The 27,010-nt window shown below is 45.6% G+C and overlaps 1 protein-coding gene across 4 annotated transcripts in view; it reads right to left on the reverse strand.

Moving 5' to 3' along the window:
* PSME4 (proteasome activator subunit 4) overlaps positions 1 to 27,010 on the reverse strand; it is a 300,232-nt gene that overhangs the window by 247,906 nt on the left and 25,316 nt on the right. For 2 of the 4 annotated variants that reach the window (XM_040351636.1, XM_040351635.1), the window contains exons 3-4: positions 24,578 to 24,694; positions 11,969 to 12,028 (exon numbers count right to left, since the gene is read on the reverse strand). In XM_040351636.1, the coding sequence (XP_040207570.1) occupies positions 11,969 to 12,028; positions 24,578 to 24,694 (177 nt within the window). The remainder of the gene's footprint in view (positions 1 to 11,968; positions 12,029 to 24,577; positions 24,695 to 27,010) is intronic. The other 2 variants (XM_040351638.1, XM_040351637.1) reach the window with 1 other exon arrangement.

Genomic DNA, 27,010 nt, shown 5'->3' on the forward strand with positions numbered 1-27,010 from the left:
CCCCCAGCAATCTCAAACAGGAAATGCCCCTCCCGACAGGGGGGGGGGGGTGGGGTTGGGAGGAAGGGACCTCTCTGCTCCAGCAAACTGCAGCCTGCAGCCTGGAACCATGAGGAGGTCAGCGTTTTGCCTGCTTTGCAGGCCGTGAGGAGGAAGACTGAATGGAGCATCGCCTGGAGGCTTGCAGGTAAGCACAGCTCTCTGACACACACATATACTTTTATATCACACAGGCCCCACTCAATGCTTTTCCAACACTACAAGGGAGGTCACATCTTATGGGGAATAATACATATAGAGCCATCCTATCTTTATGATATGTGACTAGTTTGCCAGATGCAGTGCATAACTTTAGGCATGTCCCCTGTGACCCCCCAGAAAAAACCTGCTAAGAACCAAGTTCCGCAAGTTTTCCCCTCACTTACCTGCTCCATGCCGCAGGACTTTGCCAAGCAAGAGGCCCAATCTTCCCCCATCTCGGTGGGGATGTCTAGACCTTCAGGCCCTGGGTTCCTATGAAGGATCCACTGTCCTGGGCCCATATAGCACTCTGGCAACAGAAACATTAGGTACCCAAAGGTTTCTAAGTTCTGGGCCCAGGGTCCAGCTCTCTAAAAAGAAAAGCATTATGGGCTATACCCCAAGGGTTTGGGGTCCGGTTACTGACCACTTTAGCGCTGAGGCTTTTTTGGACAGAACCGGTTAGCTCACCTAATCCCAAGGATGTGGAGGCAAGCTAAACCATGACTAACACCTAAGACACTGGCGGAAAAACTGAGGTACTCCTCCTATGGGAGGGGGTTATATAGGGAGGGGCATTTCCTGTTTGAGATTGCCAGTGTCTACACCTGAAGGTACTCCATATAACCCATAAATATAACCCGTTTTTTTTTTCGTGACAGCGACATTATGGCGGACACTTCGGACAATTTCGACACATTTTTGGGACCATTGTCATTTTCACAGCAAAAAATGCATTGTTTACTGTGAAAATTACAATTGCAGTTTGGGAGTTAACCACAAGGGGGCGCTGAATGAGTTATGTGTGACCTCATTTGTGTTTCTAACTGTAGGGGGGTGTGGCTGTAGGTGTGACGTCATTGATTGCTTTTCCCTATAAAAAGGGAACACACGATCAATGACAGCGCCACAGTGAAGAACGGGGAAGCTGTGTTTACACATCAGCTCTCCCCGTTCTTCAGCTCCGGGGACCGATCGCGGGACTCCTGCGGCGATCGGGTCCCGTGCGACCCACCGCTGGGCACTTAAAGAGGACGTACCTGTATGTGCTTGTGCCCAGCCGTGCCATTCTGCCGACGTATATGTGCAGGAGGCGGTCCTCAAGCGGTTAACTGGTCTGACACAAGTCGGTCGGACATTGAAAAATTCTCCCTGCACTACTTTGGTCCGACTTGGGCACGATGTCAGCATATTGATTTGAATGTAGGTTGTATCAAAGTCGGATCATCATCTTAACTGATCCGACTTGTGCTTTGAGGATCTTGAGGGGTAAACCCACGCCAAAATTTTTTTTACACTTTTTTGGTGAATGGGTAGGGGTACAATGTACCCCATGTCTTGTGACAATGATTGCAAAAAACTTCCTAATGGATGTTAATAGATTCCTACCATGAAAGAAACATTGAGGCCGAGTTTGCTGACGTCTCCTGAAATTCTAGATACCTGGCTGTCATGAGACTGATAGCCTGCAACTCCGTGCCTGTAGACATTCACCAATCACAGCCTTCATGCAAGACAGCAAACGTTACCGTTAAGGAAACCAATCCAACTAAAACTCGGAACGAAGTATGACGGTGTATTGTTCCACACTCTGGAACAATCGGTGCGGCGGGGGAAAGTTAGAATCATGATAGCTGCCTCTCCTCTCCCCTCCGCGGCTTTCAGCTGCTTTATTGAAGGCCATAGAGGGAGATCAGTGATTATAACTTCTCCTCCGGCTCGCCTGTGTCATTCTCTGTGTTCTCCGTGGCTCCTCCGGTCCCCCGCCGTCCGCCATCTGGCCCCCCCCGTGCGCTACTTCAGCAGGGCCCGCGCAAGGCAACATGGGCACTTGCCTTATGGCGCCAGGAAACAGGGCGGAAAATTGACAGTGTCACTGTGTCAGTGTCTCGCTCGTCTCTGCGAGTCCCAGGATTACACACAGCAGGCATCTCCCGTTGTGTATATTGGAGCTTAGTGTGTTAACTTTGGCCGCCTCTGCCCTCCTCCTAGATCAGCTTGTGTGATAGGCAGAACAATGCGTCTATCACACAAGCTGATCTAGGAGGAGGGCGGGACTTCTCACAGCGCGGCCAACATTTTCACACTAAGCTCCGATACACACAGCAGGAGATGCCTGCTGTGTGTGAAGTGTAGAGGGGGAGGGAGGCAGGGGAGAGCTGCAGTCACACTGGCAGTGTGTGTGATAAGTTCTCTCTCATGTCACGCTGCCCCTCCTCTCTTTTCGTCCATCCCCATTTGCTTGCGACATCATCTGGAATGGACGAGAAGAGAGGAGAGGCCGCCGGGCAGCGTGACATGAGAGAGAACCCTTTTACAGATGCTTCCTGCATAATGGCTTCCAGGTAAACGCTGTGCCCCAATATGCCCCGATGTGCTCCAATATGTCCCGTGCCCTGATATCCTGTGCCCTGATGTACTGTGACCTGTGCCCTTTACCCTGATGTGGCCTGGTGTGCTGTACCCTGATGTTCACTGTGCCCTGATGTGTTGTGCCCTGTGCGTGCGTGCCGCGGGGGGCGCCAAAATGCACTTCGCCTGAGTTGGCAAAAATCCTTGCACCGGCCCTGTACTCCAGTACCCCCCCGTGCACTCATCCCATCCCCCCTGCCCCAGATATTTCAAGGTGGAGAGCAGAAGAATGAGCTGGTAAATATGTTGTAATTAACCAGTCTCTTCCTTTTCCAAATGCACAGTAATCACAGACTCTGTTCATTCATAACTGAGCATTGTAAACTGTTTACGATGCTTACGTTTGTGAATGGAGAGGAGCCATCATCTCCTGTCGATTCATCTTCAGTGCAGCTGAGGCTGCAGAGAAAGGGACTGGGGAATCTCTATCCGCAGTCCCTTTTCAGGTCTCAAAGGGGAGATATCAGGAGTCCCCCCTGGCATCTCAGCAAAGCCCCCCTTCCCCCAACAGGGTTGAATAAAATAAAGAAGGGGAAACTTAATAAACAAACATTCTAAAATAAAAATTGTAAAAAAAAAAAAAAAAAAGACACCGACAGTCCACTCCACCCCCCCCCCCTCAAAAAAAGAAAAGGGGTGTGTGTATATGTGTATATATATATATATATATATATATATATATATATATATATATATATATATATATATATATATATATATCGGTGCTTGTACTCAGTCTTAAAAAAGTGGTATCGGAGCAACCCTAGTTATAACCAGTCAGTTCCCCCCCCCCATCTATGGCCCACTGTGGAGCTTTTGCTTCACTTCCTGTCCCATAGCCAAACAGGAAGTTATTAATTGTAACATATGATAAGAAAAGTTTAAGTGTACTGCCCAGAGATGATACAATCATAAATCCTGGTGGTGGTACATTTTTGTTTTATGTTCTCACATTGTCTAGAACACAGATAAGTTATCTGCTACAGCCTTGCACTTTGTGACATGCTACTATTGCAAATACTTTAATTGGGGGTAATGTCAAGAGTTAACATGCATTGCATTAAGACGGTCCATACTATAAGTTTCACTGCAAACCAAATAAGCCGACATGCATCATTTTTTGTAATGCAGTGCACCATAATGCACATGGTCATTGAAAATGAATGGCATTACTTTACTACGTAGCCCAAAATAGTGAAAATAGTACCATTTGCATGCCCCCCTAAATCTGTATCAGTCGGATCAGCATGCAAATAGGCTGGTGCAAGACAGGATAGGCTTGTCGGGCTCTAGTAGACTTCAACAAAATGGCGGCCATCTGCTCACAGACACAAACTCTGTTGCATGAATGTAAATAAAATGAGTAAAAGATGGCTTCAGCTCCTGCTCTCCACCTCAGAATTCAGGCCGATTTGCCTCCATGATTAACCACTTCCCTCCCAGTCTATCGTCAACTGATGGCTGGGTAGGACATTTGTCCTTCCAGGATGGACGTCCAATGACGTCCCCCCAGAATGCGCCTCGTGTTGTTGCAAAAAATAAATAAAAATTACCAACTTCAAAAAACACCCCATGCCTCTCACCAAATACCTTGGACTGTCTACTTTTCAAAAGTTCATTTGGGGGGCATTTGTACTGTCCTGGCATTTTTGGGCCCAAGAAATTAGATAGTCCGTCCTTTCTTCAGGATTGATCAATTTTCAGATATATCTCAGTTTGTGGGCTCTATAACTTTCCTACAGACTAAATATATACACTAATTTGGGTTATTTTCACCAAAAAAATGTAGCAAAATACAATTTGGCCTAAATCTATGAAGAGATTATTAATTTGCAAAATGTTATAACAAACAAAGGAAAAACTTTTTTTTCAATAAATTTTCAATCTTTTTTCGTTTACTTCGCAAAAAAATCCCAGTGATTAAATACCACCAAAACAAAGCTCTATTTGTGCGATTAAAAAATGATACATTTCATATGGGTACAGTGTTGCATGACCGTTTAATTGTGATAGCGCTCTTATGTATTTATACATGTTGATCATATTCCCCCCCCCCCCTTAACCTCCTCTTCTGAAGAGAGAATAAATTAATTTCCTCGAATCTTTCCTCATAGTTGAGCTCCTCCGTGCCTCCAATGAGTTTAGTTGTCCTCCGCATTTTCTTCAATTATCTTTTTTTTTTTGTGCCCAAAACTGAACTGTATTCCTCCTGAGGTTGTTGGAGGTTCCTTGAACAAATGACCAACTTCTGCCTCTCAGATAAGTTTGTGAAGGAAAGAGAAGGAGTTGTCAAGGGATACTCCAAAATATTGCTCTATGATTCCAATAATGTTGAGAACTATCTTGGTATAGGGTACAGAGATAGTCCTCAACACTATTGGCGTCATAGGGCAATATTTTGGAGTAGCCCATGACAACTCCTGCTCTTTCCTTTATTGTCTAATTATAAGATGATGGTACCCACCCCCACATGCTAAAAACTTTCCTCTCCTTCGCTACCATGATACCCGGAGTGACTCCCGGGTTTTGCTGCCCTGGCGCTGTGACTGGCTGGAGCAGCGATGACATCACGCATGCGCATGGGAGCCGTCAGGGACAGCGCGGTCCCATTCATTCAGAGGCGTATCTAGTGAAAATAGCGCCTATGGCAAGCACTGAAACTGCGCCCCTGTCGAAACATTTGAAACCCATCTTTCAGATAACCTTAACAAAAAAAAACAGCTAACAAAACTAGTGATATTTATCATCGCTTGGGATACCTTGGGTAGTGACAAATCCTGGGTTTATTAGACCCCTGATCCCTCCTCTGCCCTTCAAGGCCAGGTAAATGCAGAACCAATACTGGAAGTGATGAAATCATCACTTAAAGCGGGGATTCACCCCAAAAAAATGTTTTAACATTACATTCAGCCGAGTTGTTAGAATGACAATCGGGTGTTTTTTTTAAACTCCTTGCCGTACATACTGTATATATAAAATAAATTTTTGGGGTGAACCCCCGCTTTAAGGCCTCTGTTTTCACTGAGGAGAGGGAGAAACTGATGTTCCTCTTTCTTCTTTGTGTGCTGCCAATCCGGCCAGATGGAATGGGAGAGCCTGGGAGAACAGGGGAGGGCTGTGGCTGAACGCAGCAGGGATAGCGCTGCCATTGTCCATTAGCAAAGGAGATCCTGCCTATGCTCGGGAGGAGGGAAGAAGAGACCCTCAGACCCTGGTAAGTGCCTTGCTGCCCAGCCACTCAACAGCGCCCCCTTCATATGGCGCCCATGGCACTTGTCGCGGCTGCCATACCCTAGATACGCCACTGCATTCATTAATGGTAAGCCTTAATCTTGTAGGGCCAAGTGGTCTGTAAGGGTTTACAACCACTTTAAAAAGATCGAAAAAGGCTGATCTAGACATTGGCACTTATTTTGCTTCTCTCTCACCAGTTATGTTCTGAGACCTTTGTGTGGGGCTGGTTAAAAGAACATTGAACCTGTAAAATGAACGTGGAATTCTAGAACTAGCAAGCAATTTTAGGAAAGAAAAGGAACCGAAGTTAAACACGTGAAAGACGTTAGGCCACAGCTCTAGTTGGCTGCCCCTCCCCTGGAGTTGGTCCAGTCCTATGTAGATGAGGAGAAAGCTCATATTAGAAGGCCAACATGACAGGCCTGGCACCCAGATGTGTTGATCACAACAACATGAGATCAGAGAAGCTCCAAAAACAATCTGTCCCCAACACGGAGTCATACCAGTTCTGCGTACCAAGGACAGTAGATACTAATAGAAGAAACAAGAGACACCTCTCAGCTGATACTGACTGCAACCAACACTTCCCTAAGATCCTTTCAGATTGGTAAAAATAGAATGTGCCAGCTCAAGTATCATATAGTTGTGGGGTAAATCACAAAAGTTACGGTTTGTTAAAAAAAAAAAAAAAATGCACATCTTTTGGCAGTTATAAAAAAAAATGGATTTATAATTTATTTTATTTTTTTACTAGGGGCTTGCAAAGCATTAGACCCGCGAACAGCACATCAGCAGTGGAGTGAGTGGTGCAGATTGGTACAGCGGGCAGGGAAACTACTAAAGCCAAGTTACAGCATAAAGGATAAAGAAGTGGTCCGGCCCTAGCTCCAATCTTACAGTTGTTCATGGTTGTTTAGGTTCACCTTTAGGAGCCTCCCGGCTCCTACCATATATCTTGAAGGGTTTCCCCCCACGGGGTTCACGTCTCTGGAATATTACCTCCCCTCCCTACCCTCCCCAGCCAACCCTGCTCTTTCCCTGGTATTCTCCCTGTCCCCATAACTCCATACCCTCCTTCACCTCCCCCTCCCCCCCCCCCCCCGCCTACATTCCCTTCCCTACCCCTATATATCCTTGGGTTTCCCCCCTAAGAGAATGGGTCATTCTAGCACTCAGGTTTAAGACCGGGTGCTTACCCTGTGATATATAATGTCATACACACTGCAAATGTTAATTAAGTACACCTTCGGTTTGGTTTGACAATTTCACTTCTGCTGCTACTCTTATTTTTAGGAATATGCTTGATATACAGCTACTGTTTGTTGATCCTTTTACATTGTTATATGATAAGTAATTTCTATATCCCCCGTTTGTGGCGGGGAGCGGTCATTGCTCCCCCTTTCTACGGTGCACCCACACCCGTGCTAGCTGGCTGGCCGGTGGTCGAGGCACTACTTGGTCGGGCGACAGAGTTTAACTCTCACCCTTCCTGATGTTTTTTGGTTTGCCCTACGAACCCTTCCCTTCCCCTTCCTCCTCCTCCTTGTCTTACCTTTCTGCTCTTTCCTTTCTCCTTGTCGGCGAGGTCGGGGCCCCCTAGTGAGGTCCCAGAATATTAGTCTCTTTAGCTTTACATGGCCCCCTTGAATGTTCTTTCCCTAAATGTCAAGGGCCTGAACACTCCCAACAAGAGGGTTAAGGCGTTTCAAACTTTTGCTTCCCTGAAAGAAGTGGTCCGGCAGCTCAATGTAACTTGCAGTAAAATCGATGAGGCCCATATTAATACGCAGTAAGAATCTATTTCACGGAAAGGTTAACACGTTACAGCATTACTTTGGGCTTTAGTCACATGAGTAGGGCTGAAACGCGTCAGCCTTGCTGTAAAATTGATTCTCACTGTGTCTTGATGGGTTATTAATGACTTGCCAACTGCCTCCTGTAGCTTAAAGCTGCATTCACACCTAGGCGTATATACGCCTGAAGCGCGACGCCGCAGCCGCCCCTCATACGCTGGAGGGGTGATTTTACATGGTCGGCTATGGAGATGGTTCACATCTCCACGCCGAACGCCTGACGCCTGTCCGGGACCTTTTTTCAGGCGTCTTTCGGCGTTCGGCATAGGAGATGTGAACCATCTCCATAGAGGGGGTGAGGCTTCATTCACAATCGCGGCGTATTGTCGCCGCGAATCGCGGCACAAAACGCCGCTATTTGCCGCCGCAATTCGCGGGACAAAACGCAGCGATTCAGTACGCCTAGGTGTGAATGCAGCCTTATTGCTACACTGTGGCTCGGCTGCACAGGATCACATAAATATACGTGATTTGCATTGCCGGATAGGGATTGCTCGTCTCCCGCCCCAGCTGTGCTGTCAATCGCTACTGCACATGCTTATCAGCAGGTCCCGGCCAATGATTTATGGCCAGAACCCGTCAATCAGTGGAGCAAATGACAGAAGAGAGCCCTGTGTAGGCAAACAACACAGGACCCTCGGATTATGATGTGCCATTGTTTTCTCCCTGCAAAACAGGAAGTAAAAATCAGCACATTGTTAGACCCGGTTCACACTGGGGCGACACGTCAGGCGACGCAGCCGCCTGACAAGTCGCGTCCCATTCTAGTGAATAGAACCGTTCTAATAGGAGCGACGCAAGTCACTCCGACTTAGAAAAAGGTTCCTGTACGACTTCGGGGGCGACTTGCATTGACTTCTATACAGAAGTCATTTTGCAAGTCGCCTTAGAAGTCGTCTTCAGGTCGCCTGGCCGAGTCGCCCCCAAAGTCGTGCCGCCCCTGTGTGAACCGGCTCTAAGGCACACATTTTACCCCTTGATCACCCAAGATGTTAACCCTGTGTCATTAATACAGTGACAGTGTATATTATTAGCACGGATCACTGTATTAGTGTCACTGGTGATGCGAGTGACAGTTAGTCAGTCCCCCCGCATCCGTGTCAAATTGCCCAGCCCTCAAATTTTCCACTCGCCTTCTCGCATTTTGAGTGGAAAATGAGGGTCGGCGAGCGTGGGGGCGAGCACCGCCAGTAAGCGGTGTTGAATGGTAGCCATTCTCCCATCGATCGCGTCGGGGGAGAGAGAGGGGAGCAGGCAGCCAGATCATAAGAGTACAGAGGAACATCGCTGTAACAGCTTTCGCTAGAATTGCCGAGTGGTCCCCGCACTCTCTGTCACACACAGCCCGACTACACAGCCCCGCCTCCTGGCCTAGGTACTTTAATAGATAACCTGCCCAATGCCGGGATGTGTAACGAGTATCAAAGTACCCGGGTAAGGAGGTGGGGCTGTATGATGGCGAGAACACACAATTCAAGTGGAAGCTGTTGTAGCAATATTCCTTGGCGCTCTGATGATCCGGCCTGGAATCCTCTTCTCCCCTCTTCCCCTGCACAGGTAGGCAGCATTCTTGGCCACAGGTATGTTTGTGATCAATATTTATTTTTGTAACTAAAAGCGATACCAACGGTTCCTTTTTTTTTTTTTTTTTTAACTTAACAAAAATGCATACTTGCCTCCACTGTGAAGCTTGTTTTGCACAGAGTGGCCCCAATCATCCTCTTCTGGGCTCCCTCGGCAGCTCCTCCCCGTAATAGATAACCCTCCCCCGCGTCATTGTATTTGATTGAATGCAGCAGGAGCCAATGGCTGCGCTGCTATCAATCTTTCCAATCAAAGCCAGTACTCCGTGGAGAGGACGGCGGCTGGGACATGCAGAGCAGGTGAACTGGCTCAGGTAAGTAAAACGGGGGGGGCTGGGGGGCCAGCGATTGCCAGGTGTTTTTTCAAGGTAAAAAAAAAAAACAGGAACCTTTAGAAACCCCTTTAATTCTGCATAAATCATTTCATGGGATCATTTATGAAAGTGTGTTTAGGGGCGGGACAGGGCAACTGGTGGTGAGTGACCCTTAAGACATGGCTAGTAGTTCAATATACACTTATTGGCATTTTTTTTTTAAACATGTAGCAGTAGACATGCACCAAATGGAAATTTGGTGCCAAAACTGAAAATGCAGGATGCACTTGGCCGGATAGAGATATAGATAGGGCTGCAACTAACGATTATTTTCATAATTGATTAGTTGGCCGATTATTGTTTCAATTAATCGGATAATAGCCTTTAAAAAAAAAAAAACATTTTTTTGGGGCCAATTTGTTGTTGGGCAGATTACAAAACACAAATTGGCGCAAAAACACATTACATGCTTTTCTGCAGCTTCTCCATTGAAGTTTATTGAACCAAAAAAAAAAAAAATAAATAGCACCGTTTTGCGTTAAAAAGTCCTTGCCCTTTCCAAATACGCAGCAGCTGAAAAAAAAAAATCATGGATGTGAACGTGTCCCATAGGAAAACATGTAAATGAACTGTAGTGTGTTTCTGCAAAAATAAGTACAAAAAGAGCAAATAATCACTACAGTAAGGGGTTAATTTTTTACTGTGGGACAGTGAAAGTAATATTTACAGTAGCGATTTGCTTTTTTGTACTATAAAATGCTAATTTTATCTTTAACACCATTATGTTACTGGCCGATTAATCGATTATGAAAATTGTAATCGATTAATTGTTTCGGCCCTAGATAGAGATATAATATATATATATATATATATATATTTTTTTTTTTTACTTTTTAATGAATATCTATTAATTTAAAGCAACGTTCCACCCAACTTCTAATCCAGGTATTTGCTCCCACTTTCGGGCATATATCGCAGCAGTATCCGCGGCTATCTATGCAATGTCCGGCCCCTCCTCCAGCTTAAAGCGGTAGTTCACCCCCCCCCCCCCCCGACACATTTTACCATCGAGACAGGCATTGTAGCGCGAGCTACAGTATGCCTGTCCCGATTTTTTTAACCCCGGACTCACCTTGTAATCGGACATCGTAGATTTCGGCTCCCGCGGGGAATGGGCGTGCCTATGGAGAGGGAGGATGATTGACGGCCGGCCCTGGCACGTCACTCTCCCCGAAGACAGCCGGAGTAGGTCTCGGCTCTTCACGGCGCCTGCGCACAGGCTATGCGCACGCGTCGTGAAGACCAAGCCTATTTCGGCTATTTCCGGAGAAGCATGACGCGCCAGAGCCGGCCGTCAATCATCCTCCGTCTCCATAGGCACGCCCATTCCCCGGTATCTTCGATGGACGACTACAAGGTGAGTACGGGGGTAAAAAATTCGGGACAGGCATACTGTAGCTCGCGCTACAATGCCTGATTTTAAGGTAAAAGAAAAAAAAAATTTTTTTTTTTCGTCGATAGGGTGAACCCCCGCTTTAAGTTGACCACAGTTAAAATGGCTGCAGCCAGACTCAGTGGAGGGCGATTTCTGCAGCATATTTGGCAAGTACAGAATCACAGTAATAAATTATATATATATATATATATATATATATATATATATATATATATATATATATATATATATATATATATATATATATATATATATATATATATATATATATATATATATATATATGATGATATGCAAAGTGATTTGAGGGAAGCTTCAGAACGGCAAAGGTGTTTTTATTACAAATTATGTGAGCAGACTGCAGTTCCGCTTTAAGATCGCAAGGGGGAAAGAATCGCGATCTCGATTCTTCAAGCATTAATCATGCAGCTCTAGGTTGTAGTGACACCTTCATTACAGCATACTGGAGAACTGCCTTGCAGGTGAGGAAAGGGGGTCATTGCCACATATAGTTGGTGAAGACAGGTGTTCCTGACAGCCAACCATGGTGAAGAGTGAATGCCAGAAGACGATTGGAGGATCTGGGTGCGCAGTGCCTTGCCCCTTTCTGGTTAGGATATTAGTGTGAGGACTCCAGTGATCTATAGTGCCATCCACATTCTCACTGCTGTAGTGTAACACATGTTAATGGACGTTAGCCTTCTGCCATGTTCAAAGAAATCACATGCCAACACGTTCTGTTCAGACAACGGTGCCAAGAAGTCATCTGTTACAGGAGTTTTATTAGAATTAAACGTGCAAAAAAAAATTAAAAAAATACCAGCCAAACCGTAGTAGCAAAACCAACAAATAGAAAGGAAACAAATGTGTCCTTACCACCTACGTAAAACATTAAGCACAAGTGTTTTAGTGGAGGGCAAGCCTTGCCGACATGAACTGAATATGGAAATGGAGACAAAAAAAGCAAAAAGTCATGAAATGGAAAAGCAAACATGAGAAGGTTTCAATCAAGACCACCAGCTAGTATGGAAGTATGGATGATTACTGTATTATAGGTCAGTGTCAGACTACCAATGTTGGAGAGCTCACAATTCAGAGGCATTAGAGGGGATGGAAATGCAGTATATGGTGGTGTTAGGTACAGCAACTTAAAGTAGCAATACATTTTTTTCCCACCTTTCTTTCAGATGACAAACCTCTATACTTACCTGCTCTGTGCAATTGTATTGCACAGAGCTCCCCCAATCCTTCTCTTCTGGGGTTCCTCGGCGAAGCTCCACCTGTCCGGCGAGTGCCCCCATAACAAACCACTTTCCATGGGGGCACTCATGCAGGCTCTATGCTTAAGTAACAGACAGGGTGGCTCAGCACCACTCCCTACTCATAAATGGATTGACAGCAGTGGGAGCCAATGGCACCCACTGCCATCAATCTGTGCAGTGGGGAGGGACAGAGCCCGGAGAGCTGTGGCTCTTGTGCATATCGCTGCATCGGGATCTGGCTCAGCCAAGTATAAGGGGGGGGGGGCTGGAGGGACACATGCTACACCTAACCTTCTGTACGCAGAAGCCCCCCCCCTAATACTTACCTGAGCCCCCTCTCGATCCAGCAATGTCCATGAGAACCTCGTCTCTCCGGGAACTCTTACCCCTGATTGGCTTTTGGCAGCAGCAGGAACCATAGTCTCCTGCTGCTGTCAATCACAGTCAGTGAGCCATTTAGGAGACAGAGAAGACAGGGCCAAGTCATAGCTCTGTGTGTATAAACACACAGAGCCGCAGGCAAGCTGCTAGCTGTGGGAGCACCCAGCAGGAGGGAGGGGCACTGACGAGGGACCTTAAAAGAGTAGGACCTAGGCTGCGAGAAAGAGAGAAAGAAAGAGAAAAAAAGAAAGAGAAAAAAGAAGAAAGAAAGAATTCAATATCCCAATAAAGTGATTAACCCCCCTGGCGGTGTTCCCGAGTCTGACTCGGGGTTACATTTCTGTGCTGCGATTGGTAACCCCGAGTCAGACTCGGGCTCGCCTCGCAGAATCCACAGGCAGGGTTTACTTACCTTGTCCCTGGATCCAGCGATGCCACCGCGCTGTGTGAGCGAGCGGGACCTCGCTCGATTCACACAGTGCCTCTGTGTGCCACCGATCTCCGTTTTCTGCGACGTTACGACGCACGGGAGCGGAGAACAGCGCCAAATTCAAAAAGGTAAACAAACACCTTACATACAGTACTGTAATCTATAAGATTACAGTATACTGTATGTAAAAAATACACACCCCTTGTCCCTAGTGGTCTGCCCAGTGCCCTACATGTTCTTTTATATAATAAAAACTGTTCTTTCTGCCTGCAAACTGTAGATTGTCCATAGCAACCAAAAGTGTCTCTTTATGTCAAAAATGGTTTTAGAGCAGCTAGAAAACAGCGATAATAAATTATAATCACTTGCAGAATTGTGCGATAGCGATTTGCGGGGAAATTCGTCATAAAAAAATAAAAGTTTTTAATTAGAATTATATTATTTGTTATAATTTATAATTTTGTTTTTAAAAATATTTCATACCTGGGATGCCTACTAGACTCTTGTTTGGACAGATTTAAGTGAGTTATTCCTAAGAATTATAGGCATACAGTATAAAACGCCAAATTTCCTTGCAAATAATGGTACCGCTTTCAGCGCCTTTTTTCTGAAATAATCATACCGCCAGGGAGGTTAAAACCCCTTACATATACCCAGTGAAGTAACTGGCCTCACGTGATACACAAAGAAGAAACAAATCCTACATAAATTTGTCCCCGTTTATCGGCAGTCAAATCGTGCTAAAAAATAAATAAATAAATAAATAAAAACAGTTTAAAGGATGTTTTCTCAGCTCTAGCAGCAGTAGGCGGGGATCTGAAGTCTCAGAATACAGATCTCAGTGAGGGGAGCTCTGAGCCCCAATTCGATAGGACAAACCCCGCACTAGACACAGCACAGAACATGCAGAGCCATGGATATGAATCACAGGCTGTGTGCTGCAGCTCCTTCCTAGGCACCTTATCTGTTGGTGTTGGGAAAATCTTTCAAAAGATGACTAATGCAGATAGAGGGAAGAGAGGGGAGACAGAAATCACACGCCATGCTTTGGATAGAGGCAAGTACACAGTATAGGATGCGCTTTATTCATAGCTCATGTCTGAGGATTTCAAGTACAGACATCAGGACAAGAGACACATCCTACTGATTGTAAAGGTATGTCCCTTGTGCCGATTTTTCACTGATCTATTTTTGGAGACTTCTATCTTGATTGGGGAGCAAGGCTTTGGTTTTCTTTGTATCAGAGATTTGCCCTGATGACTTGTGATCTGTGACTGCTGGAAGGATATGCAAAAAACAGCAAGAGAGGCGAAGAAAGAACAGCACAGATATATCAGGTTTCCCCGAAAATAAGTCTGGGTCTTATATTAATTTTGGCAACAAAAGACACAGTAGGGCTTATTTTCGGGGTAGGTCTTACCATGTAATGTGCCATCTTCTCTCCCCCTCTCTCTCCCTGCCTGCAATCCCCAGTGTGAACAGTTAAAATGCTTGTAAATCCTATAATCCTGGGTTCGACAAACCCCGCGTCGGGCTGAGCTGGCCGGTAATTGAGGCCGCGGCTTTGCGGCCTTCTGCAGGCTTATGCTTCCTTCTGTGATCTGGCGCCATCTTGTGGTGGCCGTTGATATGACAAGAAGAAAACCAGCCATGCTAATGGGGCTTCCTGCCTGTTTTTACTGCCCGCCCATCTCCTTCCCAAAGGAAGCCGTCAGTTTTTATTTTTATTAAATTTAAAAGTAAAAACTGTTTATTTTTTTCTTAATTAAAATGCATTATTAGTCATCTCCCTGCTTGGCCCCTTTCCCACGGGCTGTCTTGATCAGGTTCGCCTGTCAGTTTTTCAGGCGGACCTGATCGGACCCTTAGACCCCTTTCACACTGAGTCGCCCATAGCGTCGGCGGTAAAACTCCGCTATTTTTTACCGCCGACGCTATGGGTAGACTTGCGACGCATTTAGGCTGCTAGCGGGCTGCTTTTAACGACTGCTAGTGGCCAAGAAAGGGTTAAAACTGCCCGCAACACGCTGCTGTGTCGGCGGTATAGCCACGCATAAAACTTTGTCGGGCGTTAAAAAAAAAAAAAAACTGGCTCCTAGATTCCAAGCAAATTTGTCAAGCCCTGCAATAATCCACTCTATTACAGTAGTATATAGTCTACAATGTGTCTGTTTCTTTAATATAATTGTGCCAAATAACTTGGTTATAGCGCCGCTCTGCACTTCTGTGACCCACCAGAGCTCTCTTCCCCGCAATTATATAACAGAAACATACACATTGTACAATATATATTACTGTAATAGAGTGGAGAGTGGATTGTGGACTATAGGATTTTACAAGCATTTTAAACTATGGCTTATTTTCGGGGTAGGGCTTATATTGCAGCTCTCCTGGGGTAAAAAACGATAGGTCTTATTTTCGGGGAAACACGGTAGAAAATGAACGTGGCAGATTCAGGAAGATCCTTGCATTGGAAGTCCTCAGGTACAGCTTCCTCTCCAGCAAGGAGAACAGTGATCAGCACAGTAGCAATCTCATCAGATTTTTTATTTTATTTTTTTAATAACAAAAAAGGGCTTGCGAGCCTAGCAGTAAGAACTGCTCAGCAGACTGAAGTCAAGCTATACAAATACAATGTATTCTGCGAGTGCCTTGTCACTGCCTATTACTGTCATAAAGGGATATTTACATTCCTTGTGAAAGCAATAACAGTGATTATATATATATGTCACTATACATAAAGGAGCAGATAAAATGTAAAAGGACAGCGTAAAAATAAATACATTTCAAATGTACAGAATATTAGCAGAGAATATCGGCCTGAGTGTTGGCCAAAATATCAGCACCAAAAAAATGATATTGAGCGATCCATAGCTATTTATTCAGAGCAACAAAATGTTTTTTGAACACTCGGGATTGCGTTTTTCTTTTCCCAAAAGTGGAGTTACTCTTTAAATATTCCAATACTACACATTACCTTACCTACCCTCAGACATCGGTAGAGATCAGATTTAAATGTTGAAATAAAAAACAGGTAAACTACGTGCTGACCCACCACGTGATGAGTGACAGTTCAGTATTTCAGGACACAAACACGTGAAAGATGATCACCTAATAAACAGAACCAGTACAGAGAACTACCAGCTGCTGGGTTGTCTAAGCACAATGAGGCAATATCATTTACTCAATCAGTTCCTGAGGATTGCATCATACAGGAGGTCAGGCACATCATGACTCTGCAGGGAAACTCGCCATACTAAACTGTAAAATTAAAGCCTTTATTTTTAATGTTATCCTAATCGCTGCCAAAAGACACCAAAACCCCTTTAGCAAAGAGTCCAATCATGACAGTTTTTCAGGTGGACCTGATCGGACCTTCCATTCACTCCTATGGCCCGGTTATAGACCCACCTACCGCCAATCTGGGAGGTAGACCCACCTACCGCCAATCTGGGAGGTAGACCCACCTGCCGCCAATCTGGGAGGAAGACCCACCTACCGCCAATCTGGGAGGAAGACCCACCTACCGCCAATCTGGGAGGAAGACCCACCTACCGCCAATCTGGGAGGAAGACCCACCTACCGCCAATCTGGGAGGAAGACCCACCTACCGCCAATCTGGGAGGAAGACCCACCTACCGCCAATCTGGGAGGAAGACCCACCTACCGCCAATCTGGGAGGTAGACCCACCTACCGCCAATCTGGGAGGTAGACCCACCTACCGCCAAATCTGGGAGGTAGACCCACCTACCGCCAATCTGGGAGGTAGACCCACCTACCGCCAATCTGGGAGGTAGACCCACCTACCGCCAATCTGGGAGGTAGACCCACCTACCGCCAATCTGGGAGGTGAGGGAATAACTTGTATAGCGCAACAATTGCAAACTGAATCGCTTTAAGGCGCTTGGTATCCCTTTTGCTTCTGTTTCTCCCTCAGAATAGGTGGGTCTTAAGTTTTTTCCTGAAGGCCAGGTGATCAATTTCCGTTCGGATGTTAGTTGGTAATGCGTTCCACAGTCGAGGTCCTTGGACTGCAAATCGACGTTGTCCTTTGGTTTTGTAGTGGGCTTTGGGGATTTGTAGTAATTTTTGGTTGGTTGATCGAAGCACTCGATTGGGGTTTTGTGGTTTTATTTTCTCACGTAAATATTGGGGCGCGCTTCCGTGTACACATTTGTGCGTTAGGCATAGGGCTTTAAATGTGACTGTCTTTTACAGGCAACCAATGGAGTGATCTCAGGGACGGGGTGATTGATTCCCAGGGTTTTTTCCCTGTTACCAGTCTTGCTGCAGTGTTCTGGATGACTTGGAGATGGGCCAGCTGGTATTTTGGGAGTCTGAGGTAGAGGGAATTTGCATAATCTAACCCGGAGTTAATGATTGACCCTACCACTACTGCTGTGTCTTCTTTGGGGATTAAGGGGACAATTCTTCGTAGGAGACGTAGAAGATGGTGGGTTCCACTAACTACTGATCCGATTTGTGCATCCATTGTCATGTCAGAGTCAAAAATGACTCAGACTTGACTTTGGTGCTTGGGGTGATGGTTTGTCCCAGGATGGGTGGTGGTGTCCAGTGAGTTCTGTCTGGTTTCTTTCGGTTTGCATGGAATTGGAGTTCTGTTTTTGCTCCATTTAGTTTGAGGGGACTCTCCGTCATCCAGTTGTCCATCTGACTAAGGCATTTTTCGAATACGGGGTATTGGTTCTTTTTGTCGCTGATACGAAAGTAAAGTTGTGTGTCGTCTGCGTAGGAGTGATAGAGAAGGTCTTGATTAATGATTATTTTTAGGAGTGGGCGGAGCTAAATATTGAATAGTATGGGCGATAGGGGGTGATCCCTGGGGGACTCCGCAAGACATGCTGCGTGAGTCAGACGTGAAAGGTCCTAGTCTCACTGTCTGAGAGCGATTTTACAGGAATGATGAAAACCATGGTAGATCCGAGTCTGCAACTCCAGCAACCTCTGCAAGGCGTGTTAACAGGAGTGTGTGGTCTACTGTGTCAAAGGCAGCACTAAGGTCCAGCAGTATCAGGAGACAAGATTCCGTTGTCTGCTGCTTTGAGCGCGTCATCCCATATTTTAAGAAGTGCTGTTTCCGTACCATGTCCTGGGCGGAAACCCGATTGTAGTGGGTCCAGCAGTTTGTGGGTGTCTAAATGGTGTTGTAGTTGTTGTATTACTGCTTTTTCCATAACCTTGGAGAAGATATTGAGGGAGGTTATAGGACGCCGATTGTTTGGGTCTTTTGGTTCAAGGTTAGTTTTTTTTAGAAGGGGTTTAATTATGCCTTGTTTTAAGGAGGTCAGCACAAAACCCTTTTTAAACAATTGGTTTATAAGGTGAGTGATCGCCGGTGCCAAGATATCGGCACATTCTTTCACCAATTTTGTGGGAATAATGTCATTTGGAGATGTACTACTATCTCGGAGACATCCGATGATATTTTTTGTGGTATCGATGGAAATTGGCTCTAGTGAAAATGTTATTGATTTAGCCACTTGACCCACTTAATAACCAGACCAATTTTCAGCTTTCGGTGCTCTCACAATTTGAATGACAATTACTTAATCATACAACATTGTCCCCATATAACATTTTCATCCTTTTTTTCACACAAATAGAGCTTTCTTTTGGTGGTATTTAATCACCGTTGGGTTTTTTATTTTTTGCACTATAAGAGAAAAAAGACTGAAAATTCTGTAAAAAAAAAAAAGCATTTTCTTTGTTTGTTATAAAATTTGGCAAATTTAGTATTTTTTCTTCATTCTTTTGCATAATGTGAAAGATGAAGTTACGCTGAGTAAATAGATACCCAACATGTCACCCTTCAAAATTGCACACGCTCATGGAATGGCGCCAAACTTCGCTACTTAAAAATCCCCATAGGCGACGTTGCAGGGTATTGTGGGTATTGCAGAGTAGTGTGGGGTATTGCAGAGTAGTGTGGGGTATTGCAGAGTATTGCACAGTAGAGTAGTCTTGGTATGGGGCAGGGATGGCTGAGCAGGGATGGATGGCTGGATCTGTGACTGCATTTGTCACAGATCCAGCCCACAGCACTCGTGCTGCATCCGCTCTCTCCCCTCTCCTCTCACACTGTACCATTCGGTACAGAGAGGGGAGGGAGGAACCAGCGTCATCACATGACGCCAGTTTGATTACAAGTGATTGCTCCGTCATTTATCGTGATCCGTGATGCGCCGGGTCCTCCGGACCCGGTGGTCATGGACATTCCCGTGTGCGCGCCCCAGGGGGCGCGATTCTGGGAGGACATCCATGGACGTCCTCCCAGATTTAAGGAACAGCCTTGTAGACGTCTTTCGTCTATAGGGCGGTGAGTAAGTGGTTAAAAGCGTTTGTATTTTCTTTTTGAAAATTCGGGGCAAGGTTGGGTTTGTTTTTTTGGTGGATTGTTTCTGGGAGGTAGACCCACCTACCACCAATCTGGGAAAATCCATCCCCCTCGGTCTAGGTCAGGGATCTCCAAACTTTCCAATGGGCTACTTTTGACACATTTTTGGGACCATTGACAATTTTACAGCGATCAGTGCCTTTAAAAAAAATGCACCAATTACTGTATAAATGTCACTGGCAGGGAAGGGGTTAACACTCGGGGGCGATCAAGCGGTTGTTTTCCCTCTGCATGTTCGAACTGAAGGGAGGATGGGACTTACTAGGGGAAATTACAGATCGCTGTTCATTCAAAAGCATGAACAGACGATCAGTCATTTCTCCCCTGAGAGAACCAGGATCTGTGCGTGTCACGAGCGATAGCAGGTTCATTGGTGGTAATCGCGCTGGGCATTCGCATCCGCTCCATGCCTCTGGCGGTGTGAAGTGACGTAACATAACGTTGTTTCGCCCAGCCAAGCCATACTGCGGCGGCTGGTTGGCAAGTCGTTAATTCTTTCCTCCCATGCTCCAAGTTAGCACTGGGACAGAAGAACAGACCTCTTAAATGGATGGTCTGTTTAGACCTTGGTTCACACTGGTTCGACTCCAAAGTTGTGCGACTTTCAGTGCAAGTCTGGAATACGACTTTGATGTGGCATTTTACACTCTGTGGCATTGAAGTCGTATCAAAGTCACACCAAAATAGTGCAGGACCCTTTTCAAAAGACAGAGCGACTTGTGTCGGATCAGTTAAGACGGCGCTCATAGGGAAACATTTCATTTGACATGTCATGCGACTTCTGCTCTCACAAGTTGGATCCCATGTTGCATCAGTGTGAACCGGACTTTAGAGTGAAAATCTGCCTCATCAGTACTAGAAATCTATTTCAGGCCTGCTTAAATCTGTCTCAGGTGGCTGTCCAGGATTACAGGGGCAGGGGGTCGCAAAGACGCAGGAAAACTGGGGCACAGACTATGCTAGATGGGAGGCAGCCCGATTTGTGTCATTAAAGGGGTTGTAAAGGCAGAAGGTTTTTTATCTTAAAGGGGTTGTAAAGGTTCATGTTTCTTCACCTTGATTCTACGCATTAAGGTGAAAACATCCGAGGATTAGCACCACCCCCTCTTTACTTACCTGACCCCTCAAAAGTCCCGCACCCTGAATGCTCTGGCTTCTCGTCTCATTAATTGGTTGATTGATAGCAGCGCAGCCATTGGCTCCCGCTGCTGTCAATCAAATTAATGACGCGCTGCGCCGGGGGGCAGAGCCGAGTGATGCAGTCGGCGGCTATAACCGCCGGCTGTATCACGGGAGCGCGCCCGCAAGATAACCCCCTTGGGAGAGAGCTTCCCATGAAGGGGGTTAGCTGATGCAGGGAGGAGCCGAGACAGCCGCCGAGGGACCCCAGAAGACATGGATCGGGGCCACCCTGTGCAAAACGAGCTGCACAGTGGAGGCAAGTATGACATGTTTGTTATTTTAAAAAAAACTAACCTTTAGTGCCCCTTTAATGCATTCTATGCATTATGATAAAAAGCAATACTTACCCGAGGTCCCTCTCTGTCCATGAAGGTCTCAACCATACAAGATACTCCTTCTAAATTGGCTGAGACACCGCAGCGACGCCATTGGTTGTCGCTGCTGTCAAAGTCAGCTAGCAAATCAGGGGAGAGGGGGCAGGTCATGTCAGGCTCCATTTTTTTAATGTATACACAGAGTTGGGACGCAGATCAGGTGCCCCCACATAACAACCTGCTTGCTGTGGGGGCACTGAACAGGAAGAAGGATCACCAAAAAGGGACCTGAGAAGAGGAGGATCCGGGCTGCTGTGTGCAAACCCACTGCAACAGATCAGGTAAGTATAACATGTTTGTTATTTTTATAGGGAAAAAAAAAATTGCCTTTACAATTAATTACTTTAACGTGCTTGATAAATGCCCCCTCTGTATATTCCTTAGAGCTTAGTATGCATGGCAGAAGATGGCAGCAAGGTCCTGCATTAAACAAAAAAAAAAAAACACTGCACTATACATGTAACATTTAAGCAACGTTTACACGATTACAGTGTTAGAGTAATTGGCCTGCTCCACTGATTATTTAGAAAAAAGTTCCACGGCATAGATACAACATGGCAAGCTTCTCCTGTCCAGCATCCCTTAGTTGCCAAGATGCAGATGGCTTCTGCCACATAGCAGCCATGGTTGCTAGGACACTAGATGACTTTTGCTGCCTAGCAACTGTCACTAGGGAGCAGGTGGCTTCTGCTGCCTCGCATTCATCATATCTGGTAATTTGTGTGTGGTGGGCATCCCTGGTGGCCCAGTGTGGGTATCTGCTGATAATCAGTGCAGACCCCCCTGTCAGGAGAGCCGTCGATCGGCTCACCTCTACCGCGTCTTTCAGACACAAGTGAGGAAAAGCCGATAAAAGGCTCTTCCTGTTTACACTGTGATCAGCCGTGATTGGACACAGCTGATCACATGGTAAAGAGCCTCCGTCAGAGGCTCTTTACCGAGATCAGTGCGTCAGACTGACACCCCACACCACGCGCCCCCACGCCAGCAGTTGTCCCGCTGGACACCAAACGGCGCCCAGTCAGGATAACTGAACCACCGCCCGACCGTCATTTTGCTATAGGCCGGGAAGTGGTTAAAACGTATTAGCAGATTTGAATACACTAAGTAATTGAAGCCAAACTGCAGCTCACACTTAATAATCAGTTACAGCAAACAGTCTTTTTTCCAATTGGGATAAAGGTTTTACATGACACAATAAAAGGTTGATTATAAGCACCCCCTGCCAGTGGCAAATGGTTTTCATGTAAACTGATACATTCTGCTGGAGAGCTTGTGCTTTTAAAAAAAAACAGACTTGCTGGTCAGATCACTAGATGAAGAATGCAAGCCTAAAAAAAGAAAACGAATGCAGCCATCACATCTAAGAATTGGTAAGCTGCAATATAATAAAAGGCTTGCTTTTGGGTTTAAAGAGGAAGTAAACCCTCTCTAAAAAAAAAAAAACGCAAGACAAAAAGGCATAATGAGCATACTGGCTCATTACAAATTACTTACCCAAGAATGAAGCCCCCGCAGCGGTCCTCGGACACCTCCTCCGTCACCGCCATGATACCCGGAGCGACTTCCGGGTATCGCTGCTCCGGCGCTGTGACTGGCTGGAGCAGCGATGACGTCACTCCTACACATGCGTGCGGGAGCCGCCACCAACGCCATGATGCCGTTAGTAGCGGCACGCTCGGTGGGCATGCGCCGTAGACATTGGTGCTGCCTTTCTTGGAAATATCTCCTAAACCGTGTAGGTTAAAGGAGATATTTCTTGGACCTACAGGTAAGCCTTAATCTAGACTCACCTGTAGGGCAAAGTGGTCTGTAAGGGTTTAAAACAACTTTAATACAGGGCTTTAAAACCCACCTCCATACCGGGCCTATTCTGGCACTTCTCTCCTACATGTACAAATCATCATTCTTTTGCTAGAAAATTACTCAGAACCCCCAAACATTATATATGTTTTTTTAGCGGACACCCTAGGGAATAAAATGGCGGTCATTGAAAAATTTTCGTGCAAGATAAAAAGTTGCAAACGCCTTTTTTTTGTAAAAAAAAAAAAAATGGTTTCATTAATTAAAAAATAACAGTAAAGTTAGCCCAATTTTTTTGTAAAATATGAAAGATGATGTTACGGCGAGTAAATAGATACCCAACATGTCATGCTTTAAAATTGCGCACACTCATGAAATGGCGCCAAACTTTGTTACTTAAAAATCTCCATATGCGACGCTTTAACATTTTTACAGGTTACCCGTTTAGAATTACAGAGGAGGTCTAGTGCTAGAATTGTTGCACATACTCCAACGCACGCGGCGACACCTCACATATGTGGTTTGACCGACGTTTACATACGTGGGCGTTCGCTTCTGAGCGCCAGCTACCGGGGACAGGGGCGTTTTAATTTTTTTTTTATTATTATTATTTTTTACTTATTTATTTTTTACACTTTAAAAAAAATGTATCGCTTTTATTCCTATTACAATGAATGTAAACATCCCTTGTAATAGGAATGTGTGTGACAGGTCCTCTTCAAGGACAGATGCGGGGTCAATAAGACCCCACATCTCTCCTCCAGACTGGAAAGAATGAGATAGTAAAAAAAATAAAAAAATAAAAATTTGACAGATCTCATTCTTACTAGCCGCAATTGCAGTTTGTTTACTTACGGGTCATCACATCGCACCCGGGCCTCGACGGTCATAGAGATGACTGGTGACCATCTGATCACCAGTCATCTCTAGGCCTCCCATCCAGCGCATGGCGATCATCTCTCCGGGCCACTGATGGCACGGGAGAGCCCAGAGAAGCACCGGATTGCGGCAGGAGGGGGGTGTCCCCTCCCGCCGCCTATAAGAACGATCAAGCGTCAATATGATCGTTCTTATGGTGCGCAGGATCGCCGCTGTAACAAAATGATTTCTGAATGATGCCTCTAGGTGCAGACATCATTCAGATATCACCGCAGAAAGTACAGGACGTCATACCCGGGATAAGAGATCCCCTTTTTGGACGTCATATGACGGCGTGCGGTCTTGAAGTGGTTAATACTGTTTGAAATCAACAAAGTGGTTCTCGTTTCTGCCAACATGTGACATATTTTTGCATAAATGTGTAACAGAAGAATTGCGTGTTACCAACACGTCCCACCTTATAAGCGTTAAAAATAAATATAAATCAGAATCTCACGGGTTGCTGTGGACAACGGGCGCCAGTCACTTTCATAGCACAAGTGACGGGATTTGGGTTTTTATTACTAATGAAGCAAGAACAAGGGAAAGGTAAATGTCAGAGAGTGGAGTGCGGAGAGTCGGCCAATCCGAGCCACTTCCCTGCAATCAGTCACATTGTATGCCGGTGACCTCACATTTGTCACATTAGAGAACTGCAGTCTACAGAATCCATTTATTACAAGCAGATGAAGAACTAAACCACGACTTTATTCACTTACTTAGGAAACCAATTAAGACCAAGGTGTTCTGTTTTAGAGTACAATATTCTCTCCAGCATCTCGTACAATGGTCTCCAGGGCAACTGCAAGTCGTCTCTTGAAAGGAGCTCTTTCTTTCTGGATTCGGTCAAAGGAGAGAACAAAATATCAATTTATTGATGGAATTTGGCAGAAAAAAAAAAAAAAAAAAAAAATTATATATACATATAATAAAATCATCGCTACATAATAATGGAATCGCCATCAAGTTAAAAAAATGACTTCCTGCCGTTTTATTTTTCTTCCATAAATTGAAATCTGCGCCGTCATGTGACCTTTTCTTCCCTATAATCATTTCACACCCCACACCGTTCTATTACTAATTATACTGGGGGGGGGGGGGATTCTATTGGACTTGTAGACCAGACTATGTAGCTATGGGGCTGAAACAACAAATCCACATATTACATTATAAAAATAGTTGTCCACTAGATCATAATCCAATCGTTGGTCAGCCGATTCATTAAACTGCATACAGAATGCATTAATTACATGTCAGTATACACAGTGCAGCACACACCCTCCATACATGTCAGTATACACAGTGCAGCACACCCCCTCCATACATGTCAGTATACACAGTGCAGCACACCCCCTCCATACATGTCAGTATACACAGTGCAGCACACACCCTCCATACATGTCAGTATACACAGTGCAGCACACACCCACCATACATGTCAGTATACACAGTGCAGCACACACCCTCCATACATGTCAGTATACACAGTGCAGCACACACCCTCCATACATGTCAGTATACACAGTGCAGCACACACCCTCCATACATGTCAGTATACACAGTGCAGCACACACCCACCATACATGTCAGTATACACAGTGCAGCACACACCCTCCATACATGTCAGTATACACAGTGCAGCACACACCCTCCATATATATCAGTATACACAGTGCAGCACACACCCTCCATATATATCAGTATACACAGTGCAGCACACACCCTCCATACATGTCAGTATACACAGTGCAGCACACACCCTCCATACATGTCAGTATACACAGTGCAGCACACACCCTCCATACATGTCAGTATACACAGTGCAGCACACACCCTCCATACATGTCAGTATACACAGTGCAGCACACACCCTCCATACATGTCAGTATACACAGTGCAGCACACACCCACCATACATGTCAGTATACACAGTGCAGCACACCCCCTCCATACATGTCAGTATACACAGTGCAGCACACCCCCTCCATACATGTCAGTATACACAGTGCAGCACACACCCTCCATATATATATCAGTATACACAGTGCAGCACACATACAATTTAGTACACCATCCATCCATCACAGTAAGTGCCTGAGAGCTTGTGAATGTGTGAGGAGCAATGCCTCATGGGACATGTAGTCCTGGTAAGGAGAATGAAGTGATTTAACCTTGCTATAGGGGAACTCTATATTACACTTTGCGGCTATTAAAAGTATTTTTTTTTTGTGGGGAGCCTGGAACTCCATTTTAACAAAAGGCGCCTATAGCATTAATGCGAGTTGTTCATCCACATGTTTAACAAGTGTTAAAAGGGTGCGTTAAAAGTGCATCCCAGATGCCTCTTTTTTTGGTTGTTGTGAACAAGGCTTAACGCGCCACATACGCTAAGCAAACGTGTTGCGAATGCGCGGTGGCGCGTTTATGGTGCTCTACCATAGATTTGAATGGAAGGAGTTAAGACGCGTCAACTCCTTCCAAACTTCACATGAAGCTTCATTTTTTGAACGCAAACACTTTATGTCTGGATAATGTGATCTGTGTGCTGTCCATTTTATTAGTTGCAGACCGCTTTACTAGGAGATTGAGGAGTTAAAAATGCACCTCAAACTCCTGCTTTTAAAGCGGAGTTTCACCCAAAAGTGGAACTTCTGCTTTAAAGGACTCCTCGCCCCATGACATGCAATTTTTTTGGGGGGGAGGGGGTGTACCCTCTTTTTAGTGGGACTTCCTGTCCCACTTCCTCCTTCCTTTTTTCGGTGACAACTCAGGTCCCAGAAGATCAGCTGGCCAATAGGAGAGCACATCGCGACTCGCGCACGCACAGTGCGCGCCTGGCCGTGAAGCCGGAGGGGAGAGAGAGACAGACAGAGACAGACAGAGACAGACAGAGACAGACAGAGACAGACAGAGACAGACAGAGACAGACAGAGACAGACAGAGACAGACAGAGACAGACAGAGACAGACAGAGACAGACAGAGACAGACAGAGACAGACAGAGACAGACAGAGACAGACAGAGACAGACAGAGACAGACACAGACACAGACAGACACAGACAGACACAGACAGACACAGACAGACAGAGACAGACAGAGACAGACAGAGACAGACAGAGACAGACAGAGACAGACACAGACAGACAGAGACA

The sequence above is a fragment of the Rana temporaria genome, chromosome 4, assembly GCF_905171775.1.
Source record: "Rana temporaria chromosome 4, aRanTem1.1, whole genome shotgun sequence".
NCBI classification, from domain to species: domain Eukaryota; kingdom Metazoa; phylum Chordata; class Amphibia; order Anura; family Ranidae; genus Rana; species Rana temporaria.